The sequence below is a fragment of the Lagenorhynchus albirostris genome, chromosome 16 (assembly GCF_949774975.1).
Source record: "Lagenorhynchus albirostris chromosome 16, mLagAlb1.1, whole genome shotgun sequence".
NCBI classification, from domain to species: domain Eukaryota; kingdom Metazoa; phylum Chordata; class Mammalia; order Artiodactyla; family Delphinidae; genus Lagenorhynchus; species Lagenorhynchus albirostris.
In genome coordinates, this window is record NC_083110.1 from 56053028 (window position 1) to 56080471 (window position 27444).

Consider the following 27444-nt stretch of genomic DNA (forward strand, 5'->3'; position numbering starts at 1 on the left):
GGCCCAGCCTGAAAAAAGTGGGCTGAAGAGTCACTTACAAAATTTGTGAAGAGCTGGTCACTGATGTAGCGATGCACCTTCTCGAACTGTTCCAAGTCTCTGTGTCCCTTCTCCATGCACACATCCCACATGCTCACGGCAGCCACCACCTTCACACATGCGGATTCCTGCAGCCAGTTACAAACACAGGTAAGACCAGACAGAACTTCTAGCCTCCATCATTCATCCTAGATAGCAGTTAGCAGTCAGAACCAAAGCGACCTGCCCGTCCAAGGGCTGTCACCCATTGCTAGGGAGACAAGGCTTTTTAAGAGTTGGGTGCTCAGGTGTATACTTGCTACACATTTAGATAACATGGGGAGAAAATAGCTAATAGGGAGATATCAAAATTAGAGGAATTGTAGGGTAAAGTCCTAAGGCAAGGGAACCATACTTGGTCAAATCTCTCACTTTAAGCCAATGTGTTCCTGGAAAGTCTTATAAGCCCTCAATTTTACTTATCACATTTTCAAAACATGAATGGAGAGAGTTTGCTATTTAAAAGAAGTGTCGGAAGCACTTCAAATCAGTGGGTATTACTCAATAAATGATAATGACAGATAACTAGATAAAAAACAAAAAGTTGGATTCCTATATACTAATATAAATTCCAGCTAGATTGACTAATATAAAAAAATAAAATGATAAAAGTACTGGAACATAGGACATCTTTTTAAAATTATCTTGGAATGGGAAAGACCTTTTAAAGTATGACACAGAACTAAGAAACCATAAAAGTTTAGTTAGACTACACAAAAATAAAACTCTTCTACACACAGAAAACATTTTAAGCAAATTCAAAAGTCAACAAACTGGGGCAGGGGGTATTTGTAAGCCAGCATCTCAGAAGAAGGGCTCTTTTCTCCAACATATACAAAGGTACTACCAGTCAATAAGAAAAAGAACAATAAATCAATAAATAAGTGCCCCCAAATACAGACAAATCACAGAAAAAGAAATATAATGATTTAAACATACAAAACTATCCTCAACTTCATTCATAATATAAGAAATGTAAATTCAAACTATATTAAAATAGCAATTTTTACCTTTCTTGCCGGCAAAGATAAGACATTTTGATTTTGATAACACTGTATGTTAGCAAGGGATGGGGAAACTGTTTCATACATTGCTGGTGGGGAGTTTTCACGGGTATGATATCTATGAAATTTGCATTGCTTTATGATTTGGCTCAGAAAATCTAGTACTCTGGCCTTCAGATATACTCACATAGATCAGAAAAATGATCTACATGCAAAGATATTTCTCGTGCCAATGTTTCTAACTTTTTGCAACAACTTAAACATCCATCGATGGGGACTAGTTAAATTTATTATGGCATGTCCATAACAATTAAATACTATGCAGTTGTAAAAAAGAACAAGGCAGCTCTGTGTGTGCAAATATGGAACGATTTCCAAAATGCAAAACCCAAGGTGCTCAACAGTGCGTGTGTGTGTGTCTCTCTCTCTCCCTCACACACATATCTCTGACAGAAGAATCTGATAGATGTGTCTGCCTCTATAGATGACTAGGAGACAGGGGAGGGGGAGGAGTTATTTTACTTTATACTTATCCCTTTGGTAGTTTTTGAATTTTGTACCATTTTACTTAAAAAATAATAATAATAATAATGATTTTTAAAAAGCAAAGGATCTCTTTTAAAGGAAATTATTTGTTTCATGGGATGAGATTTTCCTGTGTGAGGGACAGGGGTACATGGTATACTTACATAAACACTATTCTATTAAATCAACAGAGAAATTACAGGTTTTAAGAGAAAGGATTCTAGTCCTGGTTCTGATTTCATGAAGGAAGCACTGCCTGAGGGAAGGAAGACCAGGGCCCGCCTGATCTCCCAAGTTCTTGCAACTCTCTAGACCTATTCGTGGCTCTAACAACCTTAGAGGCCTATGTACAGTTGTAAATAAATATTATTATTAGGAAGCACACCCCACAGGAACCATTCTCTTATTATTTGATCTTCAAAATGATTTTGACAAAATGAACTGTCACAAGTGCTTCTTCTATAACTGGGTACAGGAGACAGGGGGAAAAAAGGGTGATGAAGCTCAAAAGAGAGGGAGGAAAGAGCTAGGTCCCTTTACTATGAATACAACAGTACTGATCTTCTGACATTGTTTAACTTTTAAATAACCTGTAAGAGGGCCTTCCCTGGTGGCACAGTGGGGTTAAGACTCCACACTCCCAACGCACGGGGCCCAGGTTTGATCCCTGGTCAGGGAACTAGATCCCACACTCATGCCACAACTAAGAGTTCGTAAGCCACAACTAAGGAGCCCACGTGTCGCAACTAAGGAGCTGACAAGCCAAAACTTGCTCACCTGCCGCACCTAAGACCTGCTGCAACCAAATAAATAAATAAAACAATAACAGGAGGATATTCGTTCAGTAGTTATATCTGTAAGAATCCCAATAAAAAGTCTGTCATGGCATACTGGTCATTTGAGTCCAGGTTATTCCACATTCATTAAGCAATATGCTGGATGAACAGGAGAGCGGATGGAATTATACCATATGTGATTCCTTTTTTTTTTTTTGGCTGGGATCTTAGTTCCCTGACCAGGGATTGAACCCAGGCCCATAGCAGTGAAAGCACCGAGTCCTAACCACTGAACCACCAGGGAATTCCCCACTGTACATGATTCTAATGAGAGTGATGTCTTTACTCACCCGGATATGCTGGAGGTAGAGAGACAGGTCTCGGATAAAAGATTTGATCAATCTTTCTTGCATTCGGAAGTTTTTCTCTGTTTCTTCAAATACTTCATCTTTAATCTGTTCAAAATAAAAAAGTGCTGTTAGCAAGTTAGGACTCTCCCTCAATAGATCTTATTGGCAAAAGCATCTTTCTTAAAGCATCTTTTGTTTAAATTTTAAGCCTTTGATGTTTCCCTGAATCATATGAATTGGATTTGACAGAGCTCATAAGTACACACAGGCCCTCCTGGCTCTAACTGACCCCCTCTGTTCCTGATGGAAACCCTTTGCTGGTCAGGCTGTTTGCTTCACCAGTATTGCTGCCTTGCCTGGTTTGCCCTCCTCTCTCCCTATGCCAAACCTGCCCCTCTCCTTTAAGACTCAGATTAAATCTCTTGCCAACATGAAGCACACTCTCACGGAGCTCCAGTTTTTTTAAGTACCACAGCGTGTAGAGAACAAACTACAAAGCTTAGCAACTGATTCTTTAGCTGGTATTTTCCACTGACTGTATCACATACACATGGTTCAGTGCATGAAGTCTGGAGACTGGATCTACTCTGTTGATAACTGTTTTACAAATCACTCAAACCTTAGACTTTACATTTCCTCATGTGTGACATATGGTGTTGAACAGGGTGATCTCTGAAATCCCTTCTAGCTTAACATGTCTACAATTTTAATTTTGTCTCCCCAAATAGATTATAAGCTCCTTATGGGTGTCTAAAACCATGATAACTATTACATGGTGACCGATTTGGCCTCCTGATTTGCCTTTATACACACTGTAAGCAGCTCACCAAGGCTCGGATGGAGGGTTGGGTGGATGGATCTAAATGAACAGTAGCTGCAGGGTCCTGTATCCACCAGCTAGCAAACACCAGGGGAGGTACTAAGAGGGGAATCTTGCCAATTCACACCATGCAGGCTGCCCCGTGGAGCCCTGAAAAGCAGCCAAAGACAGGCTGAACCTTCAAGCGCAGGAACCTCACCTGTGGGGCAAAGCCAGTGAGGTGCTTCAGGTGACTGCTAACCCGGTTGGATTTCTTGATGATGGAGTGGATGTTCAGTTTAGAAATTTTCTCCATGAGGCTATCTTCATCACCCTTTCGGTACTTGAGGACTGGGGAGTGAGTCAAATTGGTGAGTGAAGAAAGCCCTCTTCTGAGCATGGACAGGCTACAAATGAGACTAACAACCCAAACTAGAGCTAGTGCTTGTTTTCAATGAGCTTATAACTGAGTACACAAAACGTTAATCCAGATCACCATTTATGGACAGATCGGATACCTGGAGAACAGCAGAGACTGTGCGCAGACTGGAGAAGGTTAAAGATGAGGAAGGAAGGTCGCAGAGGTGTAAAGAACAGAGCCTAAGATTTGGAGTCAAGGAAACCTGAGTTCAGTGCCTGGGTCTGTCATTTCATCAAGGTGTGGCCTTAGGGAATTCCCTGGTGGTACAGTGGTTAGGACTCTGCACTTGCACTGCCAGGGCCTGGGTTCAATTCCTGGTCAGGGAACTAAGGTCCTGCAAGCCATGGGGTACGGCCAAAAAAAAAAAAAAAAAAAAAGGTGTGGCCTTAAATAAGCCACTTAACTTCTCTGAGCCCCATTTTCCTTTCCAATAAGATGTAGAAAGTAACAGTACCTGACTTATAAGACCACCTTAAATGGTCTCATATACAAACGAGATATTTATATACAATCGTCTCATAGTGAAATGCTATGCAGGAGTTTTTGATTAATCTATGTGTCATGCATCAGGCACAGTCTGCAGAAAAGCCTGGAAATAAGAGTAGAAGGGTAGCAAGGGAAGGCTGGGTGGTAGCAAAAAGGCACACTTTACTGTTGTAGGAGATGAAGATGACATTACATGAGGAGATATGAACCAAGACAAAGGGCCAGATGGCCAGAGAGCTTTAACATCCACAGTCAACATTAAACATGGGTGTCATGGCTGAAGCAGAAGGGGAAAATGATTTTAGATAAATATGGACAATAGTGGAGAGACAGGCAAAGAGGCTATATTATAGATTGAGGATATGAATAATAAATCAGTTTAGCATGGTCACCATGCTATACTCATTGAGTGTTCAAAATCAAAGTCTCAACAAGAGATTTGATGAGACAAAAGAAATGGTTCAGTTTGTTCTATATTATAAAGAAAGAGAGGGTGTTTGGCAACTGACTGCACAGTTCTGTGGGGGAGGGGAGGGGCACAGACCAGAGGCAGGACTGATGGGACCAGGGAGGTGGGCAAACCCGGGTCTTCTGAAAGAACACAAAAAAGTTCTAGCTTAAGTGGAAACACTGAAATATCCAACCAGACGTGCGGAGCAAACACATATAAGCATGGACTGAAAAGGACTGCCTTCAGTGAGTTGAGAAGGCCATCACTCATGCTTGAAGGAACTCTCCTGATCAGCCATTCTCTAATAGGTCTTTATATCTCTTAGGAAAGACTCACTGCTATAAGCTTTATCACAGGTGCCTTATTTCCAACATGCATGGTTGTGCTTTTACTATGATCACTGTTTTTTTTCTTTCATTATCTCATTTTCCCCAAATTCTATTACCATTTCTTCATCACAGCCCTATTACCTACCATCTGCTTGTCCACCTCTGGTGAAGTGATTAATTCTTTTGAGAAGAACATTCTCAAGGGTATACCTCCTTTTCAGCAAGTATGCTTTTCTTACCCAGGTCCTTTCGACGTTTATATTCATTAATGTTAACGTTGATTTCCTTGACTGCAAGGACTGCACTGGTTAAAGGCACTTTATCTGGGTGGGACTCGGGGGTGGAATTCAGCAACTCCATCAGCAGCAGTGGGTAGCGCATTACTCTCTGCACTGGTTTGATGAGGAAGGAGCCCAGGTTAATATAATTTGTGCATCCCCTTCAAGAAAAGGAAAAACAGAGAGTTCAGTCAACTGTCAGTAACACAGGGCCTACAGGTAGTATTTGTTATTCCTAATATAGCTCCGTTCTTTCACCCTACTTCCCAACTTAATTCATTCACATTTACTGGGCACCTAATAAACACCAGGCAGTGTTCTAGGTGCTGCGGATTTAGTAGTGACCCAAAAAAGTCCCTGCCCTAGTGGAAAGAGGCAGACAATAATCAAACAAACATTATATGAAGTGTCATTTGGTGGTAAGTGCTACGGAGGAAAATACAGCAAGGCAGGTCTACTTCTAGGTTTCTGTCTATAAAGGAAGAAAATAATGAAACGAGCTTCTGCATCAAGTGGCAAGAACTTACCATTCATTGTACAGGCTCCTACAGGGCAGCGAGCATGAAAAGAAGAAACAACAGATTAAAGAAAATACTGATGCTGATTTTCACATTCCTCTCAGAACATATTAGTCCAACTAATGCCTATTAGCTGGGCAGACAAAAACCACATGGGACAGAAGGGGAATTGTGAATGTCTATGGTGGTATATCTAGTCTATTAAAAAAAGTCAATAAGCCCTTAACTTCACTTTGACCTACTTAGACATATATTATATCCTTATAGCCTGCCTCCCTAAGACAGGAGACTCTCACCTGATGGTCAAGAATAACTGACTTTATCTTCTTACCTTTTCTCTCATTTGGACCAAACTATCTTCCTGGCAGCTTCTTACCTGAAAATGCTAACTTAATACTTTGTGTGTATAGATAAAAGTGATTTTAATGGATAAAACTACAAGCAGGAAGCTACTTAAGATTTCCATGATATAGAATGGGAAACGGCAAGTTACATAATAGGACCTACGATAATGTATCACTTATGTTTAAAATATGATAGATCCATAACATAGACATGGGAGTGACTTCCAAAAGGCAGAACTGAAGAGCTATGATGGAATGAAGTGCTCAAAACTCCTACTTCAGATCTGCCAAGGAGTCCTGAAGATGCTTCTGGATCTTCTCATCCTTCTCATATATTTCCAGCAATGAGATGGCCTCATCATGATTCTGGCAATAAACCTTGTATGTTCCTTCAAGCTCATCTCGGTGATCAAGAAACACCGGTCCTTTGGAATATACACAAACATACAGTGTTTTTTAGTAACTTTCTTCTCAGCGTACTAAATGGAAGGTATATAACCAAACTTTAATACCAGATAATCCTATCACAAGAAATGAGAATAAGACTATCCTTCAAATTAATATGATATTTCCATGTAACAGCTTAAAATTCTACTTATTTAAAGCAAAATTTAAGAGAACTATCTCATCCATGTATTTATTTTTCAGAACGCATACACATGCACATGTGCATGCACACACACACAGCTGGTCCCTGAAACAGAGTCCAGTCCCTTTTCCGTCAGGCAGAGTAAGGCATTTGCAAGTACTCTCCATATAGGCATGTGATCAGAACCTGTAAAGACCCCTCAGCTCTCTAAGCCCCAAATCTCCACAGGAGTGAAGAGATCCTTCTACGGCAGCAGCTTCCAACCTTTTCTTTGCACGTAAATACACAAGACTATGAAGTTTATCATATTAATAAATATATTAATTTATAATATAAATTATATATAAATATATTAATACTATATTATATAAATATAAACCCTCTGAATCTATAATAATATATGTACTTCTTTATAAAGCACTGAATAGCAAAACATAGCAATGAATCTAATAATCACCATAATTTCAAAGTATGATGAGTGACACAAGAAACTGGTATAACGTGTTGTTTCTGGTCATTGATGGAATTTCGAGATACTGCATGCAACAACTTAAATGTGATACGAGCAGGTGACTTCAGTTGGTCACAAAGTCACTGTTCCCTACAGTCATACCTTAAATCAATGCTAAATTTCTGTTATAAATAAAGAAACTTCTATACAAGTTGGTGGAGTACTTGAAATCTACTCATGGACCCCTGGTCTACACCATTTGGGCATAGGAATAATTCCTAAGCAAACTTCCCCGGAGCAATTTCATTTAGATCAGCTGCCTGAATGTGCCGATTCCCTGAATTGTTAAAACTGCTCTTCCTCTTGCCCCTCTTCCCTCTGTGTACCTGGTCCTTCCTTCTTCAGCTTGCACTGCTCCCCAAAAGACAACGTCCTCTCATCCTTGAGCTCCTCCCTCCAAGTATGACCCTACTTACTGCTTCCCCTATAACTATTTCTCCCAGCCGCTGTGGGCATAAACCCCTTCCCTCAGGGAACCCCATCCCTTTCTCTACAAGGTCACCTCTGTTCCCTCCATGTTGTGTCCTATGGAATTCCCTATTCTCGTGCAGAGCACTTTCTATTTAAATGAAATGTATTTCCTTGATTATAGCTCCTTCCAAAAGAGAGCCGTGACTGTGTCCATACAAACCACACTCGTGCTGCCGTCCAACTGGCAGCCTTTCTTTGTCTAATCCTGTGACTCAACAGGCACAGGAGTTAAGAGTGGGGCTGCTTCCTTTTGACGTTCAGGGCCCCTTTGGAATCCCTGAGCCACCAACGTCTTTATCCAGTTTCACCAGCCGGTATTTGCCTGTCTTCTCCCCTACGTCTCCATTCCCCACCAGCACTCCCAGAACCTTCACTCTCACACCGGTTACACTGTACGTCCTCCATTCATGGGTTTTACCCTCCCTAATGGTGACTCTTCTACATCAACTACAAACTAACAAAGCTACAACTTAATTTACAGTGTCTTTCAAATTTGGGTCAAAACCCATGAATGGGTCATGGAATCTACTTTATGGGTATGATCAACACATTTTTGAGGAAATAAAATGGAATAGAAAAGAACAGAAAACATTGAACACAGTAAAAGTAAGCACAGACACACACACACAAACATGTATCCTGGTCAGTAGGTAAAATGTATTTCTTTCTGTGGGACATGTTTAAAATAATAAAAAAGCCAGTTCCTTAGATATTACTACATATCCAGAGTCTCCTGGTACTTCTTCCTCATCTCAACCTCCTCGTCTTCTAAATCATCCAAGCCCTGAACACCTACCATTCTCTCCTTCCCTGTGGACCCTGTTCTGGCTGTAACTAGAATCCTTCTCCAATCAGGCTTATAAGTTAATTCAATGATGCTTTTTCCAGCATCCTGGTTTACCCTGGATTTTCACCAAGTTATCCCCTCACTGTATACTTTTCCATTTTTATTCCTGGATCATAAAAACTGCTTGGAAGGCATACTTTTATTAAAAGGGGAGTTAAGGCGTAGTGCAGAACAGTTTGAATAGTATGCTACTGTTTATATAAATTTTTAAAGTGGGGATGGGGTACCAGGGTAGAGAAATACATATGTAATTGCTGTTATGATAAACTATCTCTGGAAGGAGATGTAAGAAAACTGGTAACATTAGTTGCTTCTGGTTGAGAAGAGCTGGGTGGCAGGGGACAGATAGAAGAGTTTTCATTAAGCAGTTCTTGGTACCTTTCAAATTTTGTGCCATGTGAATGTATTAAAAATAAGTTACATTTAAAATATACTCAGGGTTTCCCTGGTGACGCAGTGGTTGAGAGTCCGCCTGCCAATGCAGGGGACATGGGTTCGTGCCCTGGTCCGGGAAGATCCCACATGCCGCGGAGTGGCTGGGCCCGTGAGCCATGGCCGCTGAGCCTGCACGTCCGGAGCCTGTGCTCCGCAACGGGAGAGGTCACAACAGTGAGAGGCCCGCGTACCGCCAAAAAAAAAAAAAAATATATATATATATATATATATAAAATATGTATCATATATTAAAATAAACTTAAGCAAAATAAAACATTGCTTATGCAATTCATGTCAATCTGCCCTTTGCTAGTGGCTCAGCGAAGCTTTAATTTGCCTTCCCTGACTTCTCAGAACCTTCCCTTATCAGACATTCAAAACCTTGTCCTTTATTAATTCTCCACTGAATGCACTGCTTGGCCTCCTGGTGGACCAAGACTGGAGCTCCCAGGCTGGTGCTCTCATCCAACCTCGGCTTCGCCTATTGCATACCACGGTCACTGCACACTGTCCCTCCTTGTAAAGCTCTGAGCCGGGAGGTTCCTAGGCCCTCTCCTCCCCCATCCCCCGCACGCCTTCAGCTCATCTCAGTCGGCTACCTAAATCCTCGGTTGTCTTGGGACAAGAAGGGGAAGGGAAAAACAAAAATAAACAGCTGATATTGTATGGGGGTGAGATTATGGATATTCTGTTTTCATTTCCTCTTTTATTGTTGTCATAATACACAGGTAATAAAATAAATTGAAAAAATGTTTGATTAATAATTAATTCCTTTCAGATACCAGTTTCTCTCATTTCTTTCATAATTCAAATTAATAACCTACAGATACTTATTTCAAGTGCCTTATGAAATCCTATAAATTGGCTTTTATGCTTTATAGGGTGACCTCTATAAAAATGGGGTCACCATGGCTACCTCTAATCAATGTGTGCTTCTTCTTCCTCAACCCCCCTGACCTCTGACCTCTCCAATTAAACTGAGAGCAGGACCCCAGGCTTCAGTTTCTCTTGCAGCTGTTCTGTACAGAATTTAACAGCCTATGCAGAGATGACAGAAAAGACCTGAGTCTGAATGTCAGTCCCATCAAGTACTAGCCATGTGACCCTGAGCAAATTACTTCCTGCTGTAAGTCTCAGTTTCCAATCTGTAAAGTAAGATTAATAGCAGCTAAACCTCATAGGGTTGTTGTAGGCAACAAGTGTGATAAAGCTTGACATACCTTGAAAGGGTGTGTGGAGTACAATAAATACCAGAGAAATGTAAGTTGCACTATCACCTAACATCCCACAGCCATTCCTGCAGGAGGGCAGAGCCGTGACTGTTCTTATGTCCATTTCTCTCCCAGGTAAGTCAGGTCAATACCACCTAGCCTAAGTCAACATCATGAGCCTACTCCCCTCTCTAGTGATCTGTGTAGGCATATGCATGTGACCCAGCTCTGGCCAATGAGAAACAAAGAGGATTCTGGTGAGGGGGCTCTGGAAAGGCTGCTTACTATTAAATGACACAGGGTCAATTTTTCCTTCTGCTAGACGTTGTGATGTGTGTAGTGGAATGGCTAGACCTGTGGTAGCAACTTGTCACTATGATTCCAATAATATAGCAAAGTGATAAGATGACCCCTCCCACAAGGCACCAGAGCTGGTCTGTATGACCAACAGAATATGGCAGAAGTGATGGTATGTAGTATCTGAGATCAGGTTATAGAAGACACTGGGGGGACTTCCCTGGTGGCACAGTGGTTAAAAATCCTCCTGCCAATGCAGGGGACACGGGTTCAAGCCCTGGTCCAGGAAGATCCCACATGCTGGGGAGCAACTAAGCCTGTGCACCACAACTACTGAGCCTGCGCTCTAGAGCCCGCGAGCCACAACTACTGAAGCCCGTAAGCCTAGAGCCCATGCTCTGCAACAAGAGAAGACACTGCAATGAGAAGCACCCCAACGAAGAGTAGCCCCCGCTCACCACAACTAGAGAAAGCCCGCGCACAGCAATGAAGACCCAACGCAGCCAAAAATAAAGATAAATTAAAAAAAAAAAAGAAGACGCTGGCTCCCATCTTGAGCTTCCTCTTCCTCCTGGATCACTCACTTTGAGGAAAGCCTGAGGTCATGAAGATGGTGAAGAGGCTCACATGACAAGGAACCGAGGCTTGATGAGCTGATTGAGCTTTTGGAACTGGATCACTGATGAAGCCCCAGATGACAGCAGCCCAGGTAACAGTTCGACTCCAACCTCATGAGAGACCCTGAGCCAGAATCACCTAGCTAAGCCACTCCCAGATTGCTGAACCACAGGAAAGTGATCTAACGTGTTTCTAGTTTTAAGGCACTAAATTTTAGTATAATTTATTACACAGCAATAGATAACTAACACAATTCCCTTGTTTATAAGAAATAATTGTTTTTCAAACATTTTGACAATGACCCACATGAATAAATACATTTAAAATCATGACTCAGGGCTTCCCTGGTGGCACAGTGGTTGAGAATCTGCCTGCCAATGCGGGGGACACGGGTTCGAGCCCTGGTCCGGGAAGATCCCACATGTCGCGGAGCAACTAAGCCCGTGCACCACAACTGCTGAGCTCTAGACCCGTGCACTCTAGAGCCCACAAGCCACAACTGCTGAGCCCACATGCCACAGCTACTGAAGCTCACGAGCCTAGAGCCTGTGCTCCACAAGAGAAGCCACCGCAATGAGAAGCTTCCGCACCGCAACGAAGAGTAGCCCCTGCTCGCAGCAACTAGAGAAAGCCCGTGTGCAGCAATGAAGACTCAACGCAGCCAAAAATAAAGTAAATTAATAAAAAAAAAATCGTGACTCAGTATACATATACAAAGAATTGGAAAAAAGTTTCAAAAAACTATAGTTATTATTTACAGTACATTCTGATATCTTCTATTTTATTGGAAAAATATATATTGGGTGCTAATTTTTTTTAGAGACCATTCAGTAGTTTTTTTTTTTATTAATAAGACTATAAATAAAGAAAGGCATCCTTTTTTTTTTTTGGCCACATGGCTTGCGGGATTCTTAGTTCCCTGACCAGAGATCGAACCCAGGTGCCCTGAAGTGGAAGCTCAGAGTCCTAACCACTGGACTGCTAGGGAATTCCCAAGAAAGGCAACTTTTCTTTCTTTTTTTTTTTTTTCAGTACGCGGGCCTCTCACTGTTGTGGCCTCTCCCGTTGCGGAGCACAGGCTCCGGACGCACAGGCTCAGTGGCCATGGCTCACGGGCCTAGCCGCTCCGCGGCATGTGGGATCTTCCCGGACTGGGGCACGAACCCGTGTCCCCTGCATCGGCAGGCGGACTCTCAACAACTGCGCCACCAGGGAAGCCTGAAAGGCAACTTTTTGAAGATCAATTCTCCACGGCATTTCTACATGACTTGGGACAGCTCTTGTCCCAGATTATATTTCCAAGGATGTTAATATAAACAGAAAGCCTTGGAAAATAGAGATAGATTCTCCTTCCTGGACAGACGGCAGGTTTGTTCCTGACCAGAATAACAATGTCTTCTTCCTGTACAAAGTTGGACGAATCTGCCAGCAGCCTGCTATAATACTGCGGTTTATCTAAGTGTGATTGGTTCCTTAGCTGTAAGATAAACCCACTGTGTTACTGGGTTCTAAACTGATCTCATGACCCACTAACAGGCTGCAACTGTTGGTCTGAAAAACATCATATCATGTGACAACAAAAATTTCTTCTATTGCAAGCATCCTCTATCACCTCAAGGTATATAAAAGGAGAAGCAGGGGCCAAATAACCTTCGAACTAAGTAATTAACACTTAATTTTCCTAACAAAACTACTCAGTACCAGCTGGGCCCTTCTTCCCCTGCCTCCTACCTATGAAATTAAACAAACAAACAAACAAAAAAAACCTGCTTCTGAAACAATGGCAGGGGCTCATACCTACGGCATCGCTGATTTCCAGATCAGCCAATAATTGCTTTGAGACCTTAATCACCATCTGCATATTTCCAAAAAGTCCCTCAAAATCAATGTTTGGTATCTGAGAAAGGAAAACAAAACAAAGATGCAGAGAAATAAAATTAACGGCATATCATTCACATTAGGAACATCTCTTCAAAGGATGATACAAAAGCTGCTCAAGGTTATCTTCACTCACTCTCACGAAGTTTCCAGAATGGGAACATCTAACATCGCCTTTAGTGTCACCGTCTGTCCTTGATCCAACTACTTTCTTCTCCCCCCTCCCCCACTACCATAGTAAAATGACCGTAGAACCAATTTCTATAATTGTACTGGGACACAAATTCCACCCAGTACCCAAAATCGGATGGCACCGTCCACATCCTAGAGAAGTTCTGTGAGTGACTGCTCCAGGAGTCCACACTCAAGCTGAGCCCAGTGGTCAAGTAACAAGCAACAGGATTGTAAATCCCTGGGATACCAATAACGTTTTTTCCCTGTCTTCGGCATCTAAGAGAGTGTCTAGCATACACATATTAGTAAGACTTTCTGGAATAAACCTTATACAGTCAGGTGCTACAGCCAGGTAACCCACCATCCCCAGACTTCATTATATTATTGCACAGCCTCCCAGTAAAGTGACAATCCCAGACTCACTGGAACTGTTTTCAGGAGCCACAGAAACAGGAAATGTCCTAGGAATTATTGCAGTAACTTAAGTTAATAAGTTAATAATGGACTTGATAAGTGACAGGATGGTGAACGCTTAAGTTGATGACAAATGTAAACTGGGGCCCTTGAATTAAGAGCAGCAAACCCAATAAATTTTATTTCAAACCCCAAAAATCTTTGTGGTGAAAGCTCCCGTACCCTAATGCATCAGGCTTGGAGAACCACGTTCAAGGCAAAGCTAACTTTCTCCCACAGTTCCCACCTGTGCCTGCTGCAGGGGTACCATGATCCGCTCCAGACACATTTCCAGATCCCGAATGTAGTCTCTCTCCGTCTGAAGAAGTTCCTCTATCACCTTGGCTCTCTTCTCCAGCATCCTCTGCTCTGGGCTTTCAGTGGACACAGACCTAGAAGGGGCCACTAGTGCTGAAGACTGGGAGGAGAGGAGTGTCATTTCTAGAAAGGAAAAGAGAACTGGTCAGTAGCTCTGGGTGTAAAAGCAGACCTCTGCAATAGTTTCAGTTGAAAAGAACACATTCTTTGAGAACCAAAGGTCTCGCAATTGTCAATCATCAGGAAATCTGATCCTCAAGTCAGTTCTAATCACGAAGATGAAGAGCTTAGAAAGCCATCCCTGCAGAAAGAACTTCTCCCATCTGCGACACCATTTCTAGAATCTGTCCTAAAAACAAGTAGCTGGCCCATTTTATGAGGACAAATCAGCGTCTACAACCTCCTTGGGAAAGAGGTGGAAAGAGGTGCTGTTCTTAAAAAGAACTGCTTGGTTAAGAATCTGCCAGCCAATGCAGAGGACACAGGTTTGAGCCCTGGTCCAGGAAGATCCCACATGCTGTGGAGCAACTAAGCCCGTGCACCACAACTACTGAGCCTGTGCTCTAAAGCCTGCAAGCCACAACTACCGAGCCCGCGCACCACAACTACTGAAGCCTGTGCACCGCAACAAGAGAAGCCACCACAGTGAGAAGCCCGCACACTGCAATGAAGAGTAGCCCCTTGCCACAACTAGAGAAAGCCCGCGTGCAGCAACGAAGACCCAATGCAGCCATAAATAAATAAAAAGAACTGCTTTCACTTAGTTAGGTATAAAACCCGTTTCATGAACTTAGCAGCAGAAATACCAAGCTGGAAGTTACAAATACTGATACAGCACATTAAAAATAATATTATGGGGAACATAATAATGCCAACTAAGGGAAAGACAAAAATTAGGTAGGAATTATCTGTCTGAGATCTGGGTGACTGTAGGGCCCACCTTATTCCAGTTACTGTGATGGTGGATTAATATTAGCATGTAATAAAATATGTAAAAACTGTTTAGATTCTCCCTATCAAAACATTAATGAAGGGGACTTCCTTGGTGGCTCAGTGGTTAAGAATCCGCCTGCCAATGCAGGGAACACAGGTTTGAGCCCCGGTCCGAGAAGATCCCACATGCCACGGAGCAACTAAGCCTATGGGTCACAACTACTGAGCCTGCGCTCTAGAGCCCGCAAGCCACAACTACTGAGCCCACTTGCCTAGAGCCTGTGCTGTGCTCCCTAACAAGAGAAGCCACCGCAATGAGAAGCCCGCGCACCGCAACAAATACCCAACGCAGCCAAAAATAAAAAAATAAATTTATAAAACAACAACAAAAACAACCAAAAAAACATTAATGAAGACTCACAAGCAAGTTTTGCTACTTCAAATGTCCTGGAAGATACAAATGTCCTATAAGTAGGAAGTTCTTTAATAGTATTTTCAATTAAAAAAAACCTCTATAAAACCACACCACATGATCTAAGAATGAAAACAAATATGTATTTTGTCATTAGCTTTTACAAATACCTGTTACTTAGATACATATGAGGAGAGAACTATTATGCATGAGATGGCATTTGTTCATTTAAAATGAAAGTTAAATGCTAAAATAAACAACTGAGAAAATTTCAACAGTGAAGCAATCTCTGCTGTTTACTTCAAATTCCTTAAGATCCACTTTAAAAAATGACAAATTTGGTAAGTAAACATACTAGCAAGTCTGAGTATGATTACAAGAATATTTTTACCCAGATCTAAGAAGCAAAAACACAAGTGTTCAAACTACTTACGGAAAACTAGGCTTTCACAGCAGATTTTAGTCTCCAAAAACCTTCCCCACTGCTCCTTCTCTAAGAATTTAGGAATTCCAATGTTTAAAAAGTGTAACCCAGATTCTGGTTTCTAAAAACCACTCTTCAGTAAAAGGAACCAGAATTCTTCATGTGGAAAGGGCATGGAGCCAACTTGAAGTAGCTCCCACTGGCCAAATCTGTACAATTTGAGTATCAAAATAACTAAGCACAGCAAAGCATTGTAATCCATTGACTAAAATAAGAATCCACGAGCTCTTATTGATAGTATATAAGTATATAAATAAATGGGGGAGAAGAGAAAGCTCTTTCTTATGGTAGAATGTCAGCTAATAAATATAGAACAATGGAATTAGAAAAATCAGTATTTTGCAATCATCGGAATAAAATTTGGTTCAGGAACAAACCATCAGTGAATGATTCTGGTGTTGGTGGTAGGGTTTTGATGATGATCGGGATATCTACATAGTTTTGAACTAGTTATTAAAAATTATTTATTACAAAAATGAAAAAGTGACTCTAGAGTGGAGAAGTGGGTTACACCATAACCTAGTAATCAAAATTAACACGACCAATTAGGGACAAATAGACATCATGTGCTACCAAATGTCAGGTCTAGAAATAACACAATATCCCTATATAGAAAGACAGTCAAAGATGCATAATCTGAAATGAATCCTGAGGAAACATCAGACAAACCTAGGGGTTTGCATCCTTCAAAATGTCATGTCATAAAAGACAGAGGAAGCCTGAGGAGCAATTCCCAATTAAAGGTAACTGAAGGACTTCCCTGGTAGTCCAGTGGTTAAGACTCCAAGCTTTCACTGCAGGGGGTGTGGATTCCATCCCTGGTTGGGGAACTAAGATCCCACATGCACATGGTGCAGCCAGGAAAAAAAAAAAAGGAAGAAAGAAAGAAGGAAGAAAAGATAACTGAAGAGATGACAAATAAATGCAATGTGTGATCCTGAACTGAATCCTGATCTGGGGAAAAAATTGCTACAAAGGACATTAATAGGACAAGCTGATGAAACTGGAATATAGACTATAGATTGGGTGTATGATTAAACCAATTAAAAATTTCCTGAAATGGACAGCTACATGTAGAAGAATGAAATTCGAACATTCTCTAACACCATATACAAAAATAACTCAAAATGGATTAAAGACCTAAATGTAAGACCAGATATTATAAAACTCTTAGAGGAAAACACAGGCAGAACACTCTTTGACATAAATTGCAGCAAAATATTTTGGATCCATCTCCTAAAGTAAAGGAAATAAAAGCAAAAATAAACGGGACCTAATTAAACTTAAAAGCTTTCTCACAGCAAAGGAAATCACTGATAAAATGAAAAGACAACCTACTGAAAGGAGAAAATATTTGCAAATGATATGACCGATAAGGGATTAATATCCAATATATATAAACAGTTCATACAACTATAAATCAAAAAAACAAACAACGCAGGACTTCCCCGGTGACGCAGTGGAGAAGACTCTGCGCTCCCAATGCAGGGGGCCCGGGTTCGATCCCTGGTCAGGGAACTAGATCCCACATGCATGCCACAACAAAGAGTTTGCATGCCACAGCTAAGGAGCCCGCTGGTGCAACCAAATAAATTAATAAATATTAAAAAAAAAAACAAAACGCTATTTCAAAATGGGCAGAACTGAATAGACATTTTTCCAAAGAGGAAATGCAGACGGCATATGAAAAGATGCTTAACATCACTAATCACAGGGAAATGCAAATCAAAACCACAATGAGATATTAACTCACACCTGTCAGAATCGTTATGATCAAAAAGAACACAAATAACAAACGTTGGCAAAGATGTGGAGAAAAGGGAACCCTCCTACACTGTTGGTGGGAATGTAAACTGGTGTACCCACTGTATAAAACGGTATGGAGGTTTCTCAAAAAACTAAAAACAGAACTACCATATGACCCACCAATTCCACTCCTGGGTATATATCTGAAAAAAACAAAAACACTAATTCAAAAAGATATATGCACCCCAGTGCTCTTAGCAGCATTATTTACAATAGCCAAGACATGGAAGCAACCTAAGTGTCCATCAACAGATGAATGGATAAAGAAGATGTGGTGTGTATACATATACACACACACAATGGAATACTACTCAGCCATAAAAAAAGAACAAACCGTTGCCACTTGCAGTAACACTGATAGACTTGGAGGGCATCATGCAAAGTGAAATAAATCAGACAAAGACAAATACTGTATAATATCATTTATATGTGGAATCTTTTTCTTTGGCTGCTCCATGCAGCACATGGGAGCTTAGCTCCCTGACAAGGGATTGAACCTGCGCTCCCTGCACTGGAATCTCCGAGTCTTAACCACTGGACTGCCAGGGAAGTCCCTTATATGTGGAATCTAAACAATACAACAAACTAGTGAATATAACAAAAAAGAAGCAGACTCACAGATATAGAGAACAAACTAGTGGTTACCAGTGTGGGCGGGGAGGGGCAATAAAAGGGTGCGGGAGTGGGAGGCACAAACTGCTGGGTATAGGATAGGCTCAAGGATGTACTGTACAACACGGAGAATACAGCCAATATTTTCGAATTACTGTAAATAGAAAGTAACCTTTAAAAATTGTATTAAAAAATTTTTTAATAAAAAAATTCCTGACATGGCACATCTATGGTGGTCATGTATGAAAATATCCATATTACACACTGACGCTTACTAAGGGGCATAATATATGCAACCTAGTCTCAAACAGTAAAGAAAAAAAAGTGTGTGTGTGTGTGTGTGTGTGTGTGTGTGTGTGTGTGTGTAGAGAGACAGGGAGAAAGTGAGCGAGAGAGAAAATGAAAACAAAAATATGGCATAATGTTAAATACTGGCAAATGTGAATAAAGGAGGATCTGTGTACCACTGCAATTTTCTATAAATTTGATATTATTCAAAATAAAACTTAAAAAGACATAATTAGAAAATTTCTCTTTTTTGGTAGAATGACAAAATTTCAAGCATAACTCTTATTTCATCAGAAATTAAGTAAATCATGATTAAATTAATTGTAGTGTACAAAAAATTGATTTTCAATGACCTTATTTTAAATTTTCTTCGTGATTTCAAAGCTACAGAATTTCAGACCCAAATATGGTTTCAGAAGCTGTAAGTTGAGAAGAGAAATTCACCTTAAACACAGGACTAAAAAGCTCTGGAAAGGGAGAACACTCACTGAATTCCTACCACGTGCTAGGTGCTTTACGAGTTATGTCCCTGAACTCATTTAATATTCACATCAAAACTCTAAAGTAGTATTACTATTCCCCTTTAACAGATAAGAAAACCTAGCCTTTGAGAGACTGACCAACTTGTCCCAGCCTATGTGATGAGTAAATGGCAGTTCTGGAATTTGAATCTAAATATATTTAAATCCAAATCCTGTATTTAAATCCACTTAATCCTGCACCATTCTGCCTCTCTAGCCTGGAATCTCAATTTAAAAAGGTCAGGGCCGGGGCTTCCCTCGTGGCTCAGTGGTTGAGAGTCTGCCTGCCGATGCAGGGGACACGGGTTCGTGCCCCGGTCCGGGAAGATCCCACATGCCGCGGAGTGGCTGGGCCCGTGAGCCATGGCCGCTGAGCCTGCGCGTCCGGAGCCTGTGCTCCACAGCAGGAGAGGCCACAACAGTGAGAGGCCCGTGTACCGAAAAAAAAAAAAAAAAAAAGGTCAGGGCCTATTTGCTTCAAATCTTAAAAATTCCCTGGAAACTATTATCTCTCAGGAATCAAAGTTCTATTAATTATAATACTTGAAAGCATAAAATACCAGCAAGCACTCATCAATTAGAAGTCAGCAACTTACAACCTAAGAGACACAATTAGATTTTTATTTATATTTAAAAAGAGAAAAAGAAATGGTAACAATTCTTCTAAAATATCAGCATGCTATTTTTTCCCTGCAGGTAGATTTATAAATTCTGGAACAGACTTTAAAAAACAAAAAGGAAAACAGTTTAGCTCGATCAAAAATCCCTGTGGGGTGTTTTTGCTAAATTATGTTTCCTGGGCACCACTCCTGAGATTGATTCAGCAAATCTGGGTGGATCTGCAGTTTTAACAAAATGCTAGGTGCTTCTGAAGATGCAGGTGACCTCCAGGCTCCACACACACATGAATTAATACTCAAGGATTAAATCAAACTAGGAATACCTGGCTTGAAATAGCTGCAAATGTAAAATTGTTTTTCCATTATTCCAAATATAGCCTAGGGGGGAAAAATGATGAACAATTTTACTATCTGGGACACCAAAGTGAGAGAGGGGGCCCCTCACCCTGAAAGCCTTTGAATCGCGCACTCCCCCACTCTTTAACTGGGGGAACCCTGAGAAAGTCCATTTTCACCTCTGGGCCTCAACGTCCTCATACGTACAATGAGGATAATAATACCTGTTTTGCAGAACTGTTGAGCAAATTAAACAAGGTAATTACTCAACACAAGTTAGTTCTCCCACAACGAACCAGAAAATGCTACCTGTACCAGGTTAAGGTAAAATGCACCAAGGAGAAATGGTTCAGATACCATGAAGTTCCACTTTTCTATAAGAACAATAAAATCTGGGGATGCGGAAGCACATGGAGGAAACTGAGGCCCAGTACCAGCCTAACAATAAAAGTTGCAGACTAGCCCCACTTTCTTCCTAGGGCGGCCCGGGAGGCGTTAGGAGTTGGGGCTGACTGCACAAACTTACTACTGTGATAAAGCAATTAGGGATGGGTTGTTTTTTTTCTTTTGTCCCACCCCATCCCCTCCCCCACAAAGTCCCCATTCCATTCCTTCTCAAGATATCCTCACCCCCTCAGGTTAGTGCATGGTCCCAGGCTCATACCTCAGTGTTCCTAGGAAGCGATTCAGTTAACCTGCAGCTTCCCACAACTCTACCAACCACATTCCAAAGCAGAGTTAAAGAGAAAAGCCGCTCACTCTTCCCTTGCCTCTGAAAGCTGGCTCCGTCTTTGCTGGGGAGAATCTTTGAACCCCGGCGAGGTCCCAAGCGGCACTTGAATGAGGCGGCTAACTGTTCTACCTGCTTTTGTGAGGCTCCAGCAACCCCGGAACGTACCTGCAGCGCCAAAATTCTGGTGCAAATGTTCCCACGGGTGGAAGGGCTGGCAGCCAGAGCAGAATCTTCCCAGAGCTCTGGAATGCTCCACAACCCCCTAAAATCCTTTGAATAGGGTAGGCATTTCCCCCAGGCTTTCCCATATTTACATATGAATCGTCCCGAGTCCTCCAGGCTATCACAACAGGGCCTGTTCTAAAGGACGGAGCTGGAATTCTCCAATTCCTGGACTGAGATGCAGAAGAGCGGGCCCAGCTCTGCTCAGACTCAATGCCTTTTCCCTATTAGCTTTCCTTTCCTAGTCCTAAAACAGCCAAAACTCCACTTCAGGAGTTGTTTTTTTTTTAGGTTTGTTTTTTTTTTAATGTATTTATTTTTGGCTGCGTTGGGTCTTTGTTGCTGCGTGCGGGCTTTCTCTAGTGGCAGTGAGCAGGGGCTCACTCTTCCTTGCAGTGCATGGGCTTCCACTTCCACTGCTCTTGTTGCAGAGCACGGGCTCTAGGCACATGGGCTTCAGTAGTTGTGGCACGTGGGCTCAGTATTTGTGGCTCATGGGCTGTCGAGCGCAGGCAGGCTCAGTAGTTGTGGCACAAGGGCTTAGTTGCTCCGCTGCACGTGGGATCTTCCCAGACCAGGGCTCGAACCCGTGTCCCCTGCATTGGCAGGTGGATTCTTAACCACTGCGCCACCATGGAAGCCCACTTCAGGAGCTTTTAATCACGAGTTTTATCTCTTTTTCCTACCCCTTGCTACATATTGTGTTTTTTTGGATACTCTTTTCAGGGAAGCAGTCTTATGATAAGAGGCAAGGATGTAAAGGGGGCAGCATTTGTCTACTTTTCTGCCCTTAGGACCTCTCATTCGGCAGGCAGTCCCTCTCCCTGGCCAGCACAGGTCTCACTCCCCCCCCCCCCGCCAGGTCTTGGTACTCTAGGTACCTTACCCTAAAGCCATCAGAATGCAGATCTTACCAGGCTGGTCCCAGGACAGCAAGAACAGCACAGAGTAATTCACTGGAATTGGGAGCCATGCTCACAGCTCACATTTACATTTTAAAAGAAAGTGAGGAAAAGAAAGTTGCCGAACAACATGTCATTTTTGTTTAAAAAAAGAAGGTGGAAGAAGAGGAGGAGAGAGAAAAAAAGAGAGAGAAAACATGCAAAAACCTCTACATATTTCCATATACACACATATAATATGTAAGTGCACAGAGAAAGGTCTGGGAAGAGAATACACTAGACTTCTCAGCGAGTTTTGCCTCAGAGAGGGAACTGGGATTTGGGATAGAAGGATCAATGGGGACTTGAGCTGAATCAGTACTTTTTAATCTCACAAGAATCTATTAATGTATTGCCAGTAATTTAAGACAAACTGTCATGCTAGCCAAGATTCATCTCTACTAGTGAAATTTTAAGCAATCTGAGAGAAGAACTTTTGGTAAAGAGCCATCCCACTGCTACTAGGATGGCACCATTGACTCCTGAGGCTTTACTGGATGGTGCCTAACTCCCAGGTTGTTGCTTCCCTCCACCATCGAATGGAGCTCTTTTTAACTTTAAATTTTACCACATATTTATATGGCACTTACTCTATGTGTCAAGCATTGTTCAGGCACTTTACAAATACTGGCTTATTTAACCCTCATCACAATCCTACTATCGTCCCCATCTCACTACTGATGAATGAAGAGAAATTCAGTAACTGGCCAAGTATGTGGAAGATGTGAGCCCACACTGGCTCCAGAGCCTGCAATTGCTACTCTGCCTCTAGTGCTTTTTCCAGGCAGGCAAATCTTGGGAACTGTGACCTGGAAATCTACTTGTGGGTTTTGGTGACCACCTGGTAGCTAATGATAAAATGATGTGATTTTAAAGCACACTTAACCTCTGTGTAGCCACAGGTCACCCACCATTAAGACTGTGAACAATTATGTATCTAATCACATATACATATGTTCACATCATTATAGCTGTAAAACCCTACTCAGTATAACGTAAATAATTCCCCAGACAGAATCAAATCTAGCAGTGTCATACACAGTAAATATTCAATAGTATTCCAGACAATTTATGGCAGAAATTATGTGCAAGTGAAGGGATGTTTATCAGTGCATAAAGAAAATTTAGAAACCACCAAAATTTCTCCCAAAAGGGGCCTGTTAAATAAATTGCTGTGTATCTGCATAACAGAATACTATTACAGCCATTGAGATACAGATTTATATTCATTAATACAGAACATTGTCTCATGGGTGTTGTTAAATGGAAAAAGATTACAAAAGAGTTTGTGAAAGAACTGCAATTTTGTTAAAAAGGGAAAAATATTTTCAATGCACATATTTGAAAATGAAAAAGTCTTGGTGACAAAATTCTGATTTTTTTCTTTTCTTTTCAACTTACTGTATTTTCTAGTTTTCCTCTAGTGAACATATAATATTGACATGACAAATAATAAGGTGGAAAAAAACATTTGCTATACAACAAGAATACTCAGTCCTCTCTCAATTACCCTGTTAAATCCCTTTCAAATTCTTTCCTCACTTTTTTATAATCTGTGATTTCTTTCCTGACCTAATCCCTTCAAATTGCTGAAGAAAATGGGTAATAAAACACTTGAAATAACAATTTGCTAGTCTAATAAGAAAAGCAAAAAAAAAACCCACCTGCTTAGCAATCTGTCTAGAAAACTCTGAGAGGAAGCGATCTTTGTAAATTTGTTCATATTCCCACCAGGCCAAGTAGGGGATCATTAAGTCCTGGTTTTCCATGTGACCACATCACTCCAGCCGGCCCACCTAGCCCCACCACTTCTTTTCCTTCAGCACCTATGTTACTTGTATTTGGAGAAAGTTTATCCTGCTCAATGTTAAACTTTCAGCACTGTGGTCCCTGGCTTTTCTGTAGGACTCATAGCAGACTCTTCCCGGATCACCAGACTTCAGGGAAGAATCTATTATATTTTGGTCCTAAATCTCAACAGTAACTGAAAAAACTTTCCCTGTGCCTTTTGCTCAGTGACTGCCTTGCCTATTTTGGCAAGTAGCCTCCATCCAGCACAATCCCTGCTGGGAGGGTTTCCACCTCGGGAAACCCATTTCCCCCTTCTTCTACCAGGGCCTACCCTGGCCTCTAAAAGAAGAGCAAACAAGAGTCAAGTGCCCAGAGTACAAGAGTCTGCAACTTCTTATGCTGCCAGGATAGCGAAATTAACACTAGATCCTCTGAAACACCATTTTTGAACACTCACCAAATCCTAGAAAGGTGTGCTGTTAGGGTGCTTAAAACTATGAGGTTATTATTATTGTTGAATCTTTAGGCAGCAGAAGTGAAATAACCAAGAAGGCAAAGATAGTTTTTGTAAAATAATAATTAGAAATAAACCATCACTGTTTAATAAGCAAATTTTGATTACAATCAGCCAATAAAACTTTACATGAAAACTTTATTTTCAGACACACATCTGATGTTTTATTTACCAGGTCTCTTGAAGGAAGGTATTATTGCTCTCATTTTTCAAATGAGAGCAAAAGCAATGAAATGACTTGCCTGAGACCACGCAGCTAATAACTATTCAAAACTAGCATCTCGAGCCGGTGCTTTCCATCAAATGTCAAGGCCTGTTCTGGGTTGCATGGCTTTTTGATATGAGTGTGGCTGTTTCCTGCACTGTATTTCCATTTTTGATAATAACATTACAGTGATGTCTCAAATTTTGCTCATTAACAGGACCCTCTGGTTATTTTTCTATCCTACTCTAGAAAACCAGATTTTCTTCAGCTTCTATTAGTTTACTTTTATTCCTTCCACTTGTTCTCACATTTTATGTATCTTTTAGAACTGTGTACAAAACAAAACAAAAACCAGTTGATCTGAGTTATAATCCCGTTCAAAGTTTTAATTACAAAAATATATGAAAATATTGAATAGAGAGCTACCAAGCAGACTGCTAGGAGATGGGGCAAAGTACAGAAAGCTGAAAAGTCCTCTAAAGCTTTCTTCCGTCTCAGGCAAGTCATTTCATCTGTCTGGTCCTCAGGAACAGCAAACCAAGTGGCGTGAAACTAGGTGGTGTTAGACATAAATTCATGAAACAAAACAATAATACAAAATAGAATGAACTTAAGCATTACGTATTTTGGTTACATTAATTTAAAAGGGTGAACCCAGTCTTTCAAAATAAGGATTCTTTCCAAGTGTGATCCAATATTTTTATGGTAAAACCTGATTAAGCCTAGGATATCAGTTAGTACTATCTTATTTTCTAGCTGAAACCTGGGGAAAAAAACAAAACCTCAATATGAGGGAACATAAATTGGGTTTTCCCCGGGACCCCAGTCATTCATGCTGTACAGGCTTCAATGAGCTCTCGGCATCCCAATAGTCACTCTGTTCCCCTATATCTCCCCAGGCTTCCACTTCTAGGGACACATGTGGAGCTGCTTCTAGATCTTGAGAGGGCAGCAGGCTCAGTGAATTAAGGTACTCAGACTACAAGTCAGAAGATGTGGGGTCTAGCCCTGCCCCCACCTTACCTGAAATGTTACACAGCCTCTCTGGGCTGTTGTTTCCAGGTGTGTATAACAGAGCAGTTGAGCCTCTTTGGTTACTTCCAGGCTCTAAAATCTTATGTACTTTCCTACTCTGTTACTTCACTTACTCCTCTTGGTTTGGTATAACTACACTAGTCTCTAACTAGCTCCACAAGGAGTGTCACTTAGTGTGTCACTTAGTGACTAACCTGGGCAGTTAATCACTTCCCCTCCCCGAGGTCTGTGCTATTACGGAACATAGCACAACATATTTTAAGTATTTGTTACCTTATTATTCCTTGAACATAACAAGCTCAGCTTGTCTCTGTGCTTTTCTGCTTACCTACTGTCCTTTTAGCCCAGTTAGATGAAGGCTTCTCTAGTCCTTGGATTACTCTTTTCTCTAAACTTTACTTCTTGAGTAACAACACAAAATAATACTTACTATTTATCTTTTGATGTACATGTTCTGTGCCCTCAAATAGAATATTTCACTGGATAACAAATATTCATTGAGTACCTACTGTATGCTATGTAAGGGTCTGGAAACACCACCTTCATGGAGATTAGAGTCTACTCTAATCTCCATCATGGAGATTAGAGTCTACTGAACTTTTCTCATACTTAATCTGTACCTAATTTACAGTAGGTAGCACAGCAACCAGCACTTAAGAGAAGGCACCAATTATTATTATTATTTAGAGTGCCCTATACATTGTTCTGCATGATTGTAATGAAAAACACTATGCAAAGATTTTAAAAAATCATTAAATATCCTAATTTTTGTTTGTCTTAAGTACTTAGCTGCCATACCTATGACACTGGGGTAAATAAGGTTTCAATCTTCCCCTGAGGGACAGAGGGTGGAGAGCAGAGGAAACTGAATTTCATATCTCCAAATCACTGAGGAAAGGACTAGAGGAATTCTACAATAATTTTTGTCTAAGTATTGCTGTGAGGACAATGGTAAGTGGAAGCATCTCCATATTTCAGTAGATGCTAAGATGCGCACTTTTTCATATTTTAACATTTCAGAAATGGAAATGTCTTTTCCAATCAATAGCATGTTAATTAAAGTCTTCTAGAGACTTCCCTGGTGGTCCAGTGGATAAGACTCCACGCTCCCAATGCAGCGGGCCAGGGTTCGATCCCTGTTTGGGGAACTAGATCCTGCACGCATGCCGCAACTAAGAGCCCACATGACACAACTAAGGGCCCACATGCTGCAAGTAAAAATCCTGCATGCCACAACGAAGATCCCGTGTGCCACAACTAAGAAGCCCACGTGCTGCAACTAAGACCTGGGGCAGCCAAAAGTAAAAATTAATTAATTAATTTTTAAAAGGAACTAGTTTAAAAAAAAGGCTTCTAATTAGAAGTCTTTCTTTTTAAAAATTTTTTTTATTTATTTTTATTAAAAAAAATTTTTTTTGCATTTTTGGCCATGCCACTCTGCTTGTGGGATCTTAGTTTCCCAACCACAGACCAGGGATTGAACCCGGGCCCTTGGCAGTGAGTCCTAACCACTGGACCACTGGGGAATTCCCTCTTCTTTCTTTCTAATGCTACATAAGTTATTCAGTGTCTTACAATAGATGGTGTTTTAGATTCAATGAAATGCAATATATTTCATCTGTTTGCCTCCTCTCAGCTTCTGATTTGAAGGGGTTTCTTGACACCATGGAATGAGGTCCGTGATCTAGAATCTAGCCCAGCTCCCTGCTGTGCGGCCATGCACGCAAATGTGTATCTTCCCACCAGAAATGACTTGCATTGCACTGTCACACCCCTGTGACTTGACAGCCTGATGTTTACACAGTTCGGGCACTTTCTGCTTTCTCAGGA

At 41.2% G+C, this 27444-nt stretch overlaps 1 protein-coding gene across 5 annotated transcripts in view; it reads right to left on the bottom strand.

The window, feature by feature from the left end:
* The window catches only part of DNMBP (dynamin binding protein), a 77339-nt gene that overhangs the window by 13364 nt on the left and 36531 nt on the right, over positions 1-27444 (bottom strand). For all 5 annotated transcript variants that reach the window (XM_060125417.1, XM_060125415.1, XM_060125418.1 and 2 more), the window contains 8 exons: positions 14091-14284; positions 13136-13235; positions 6637-6784; positions 6025-6042; positions 5459-5658; positions 3753-3883; positions 2734-2838; positions 39-167 (listed from right to left, as the gene is read on the bottom strand). In XM_060125417.1, coding sequence (XP_059981400.1) covers positions 39-167; positions 2734-2838; positions 3753-3883; positions 5459-5658; positions 6025-6042; positions 6637-6784; positions 13136-13235; positions 14091-14284 — 1025 coding nt within the window. The remainder of the gene's footprint in view (positions 1-38; positions 168-2733; positions 2839-3752; positions 3884-5458; positions 5659-6024; positions 6043-6636; positions 6785-13135; positions 13236-14090; positions 14285-27444) is intronic.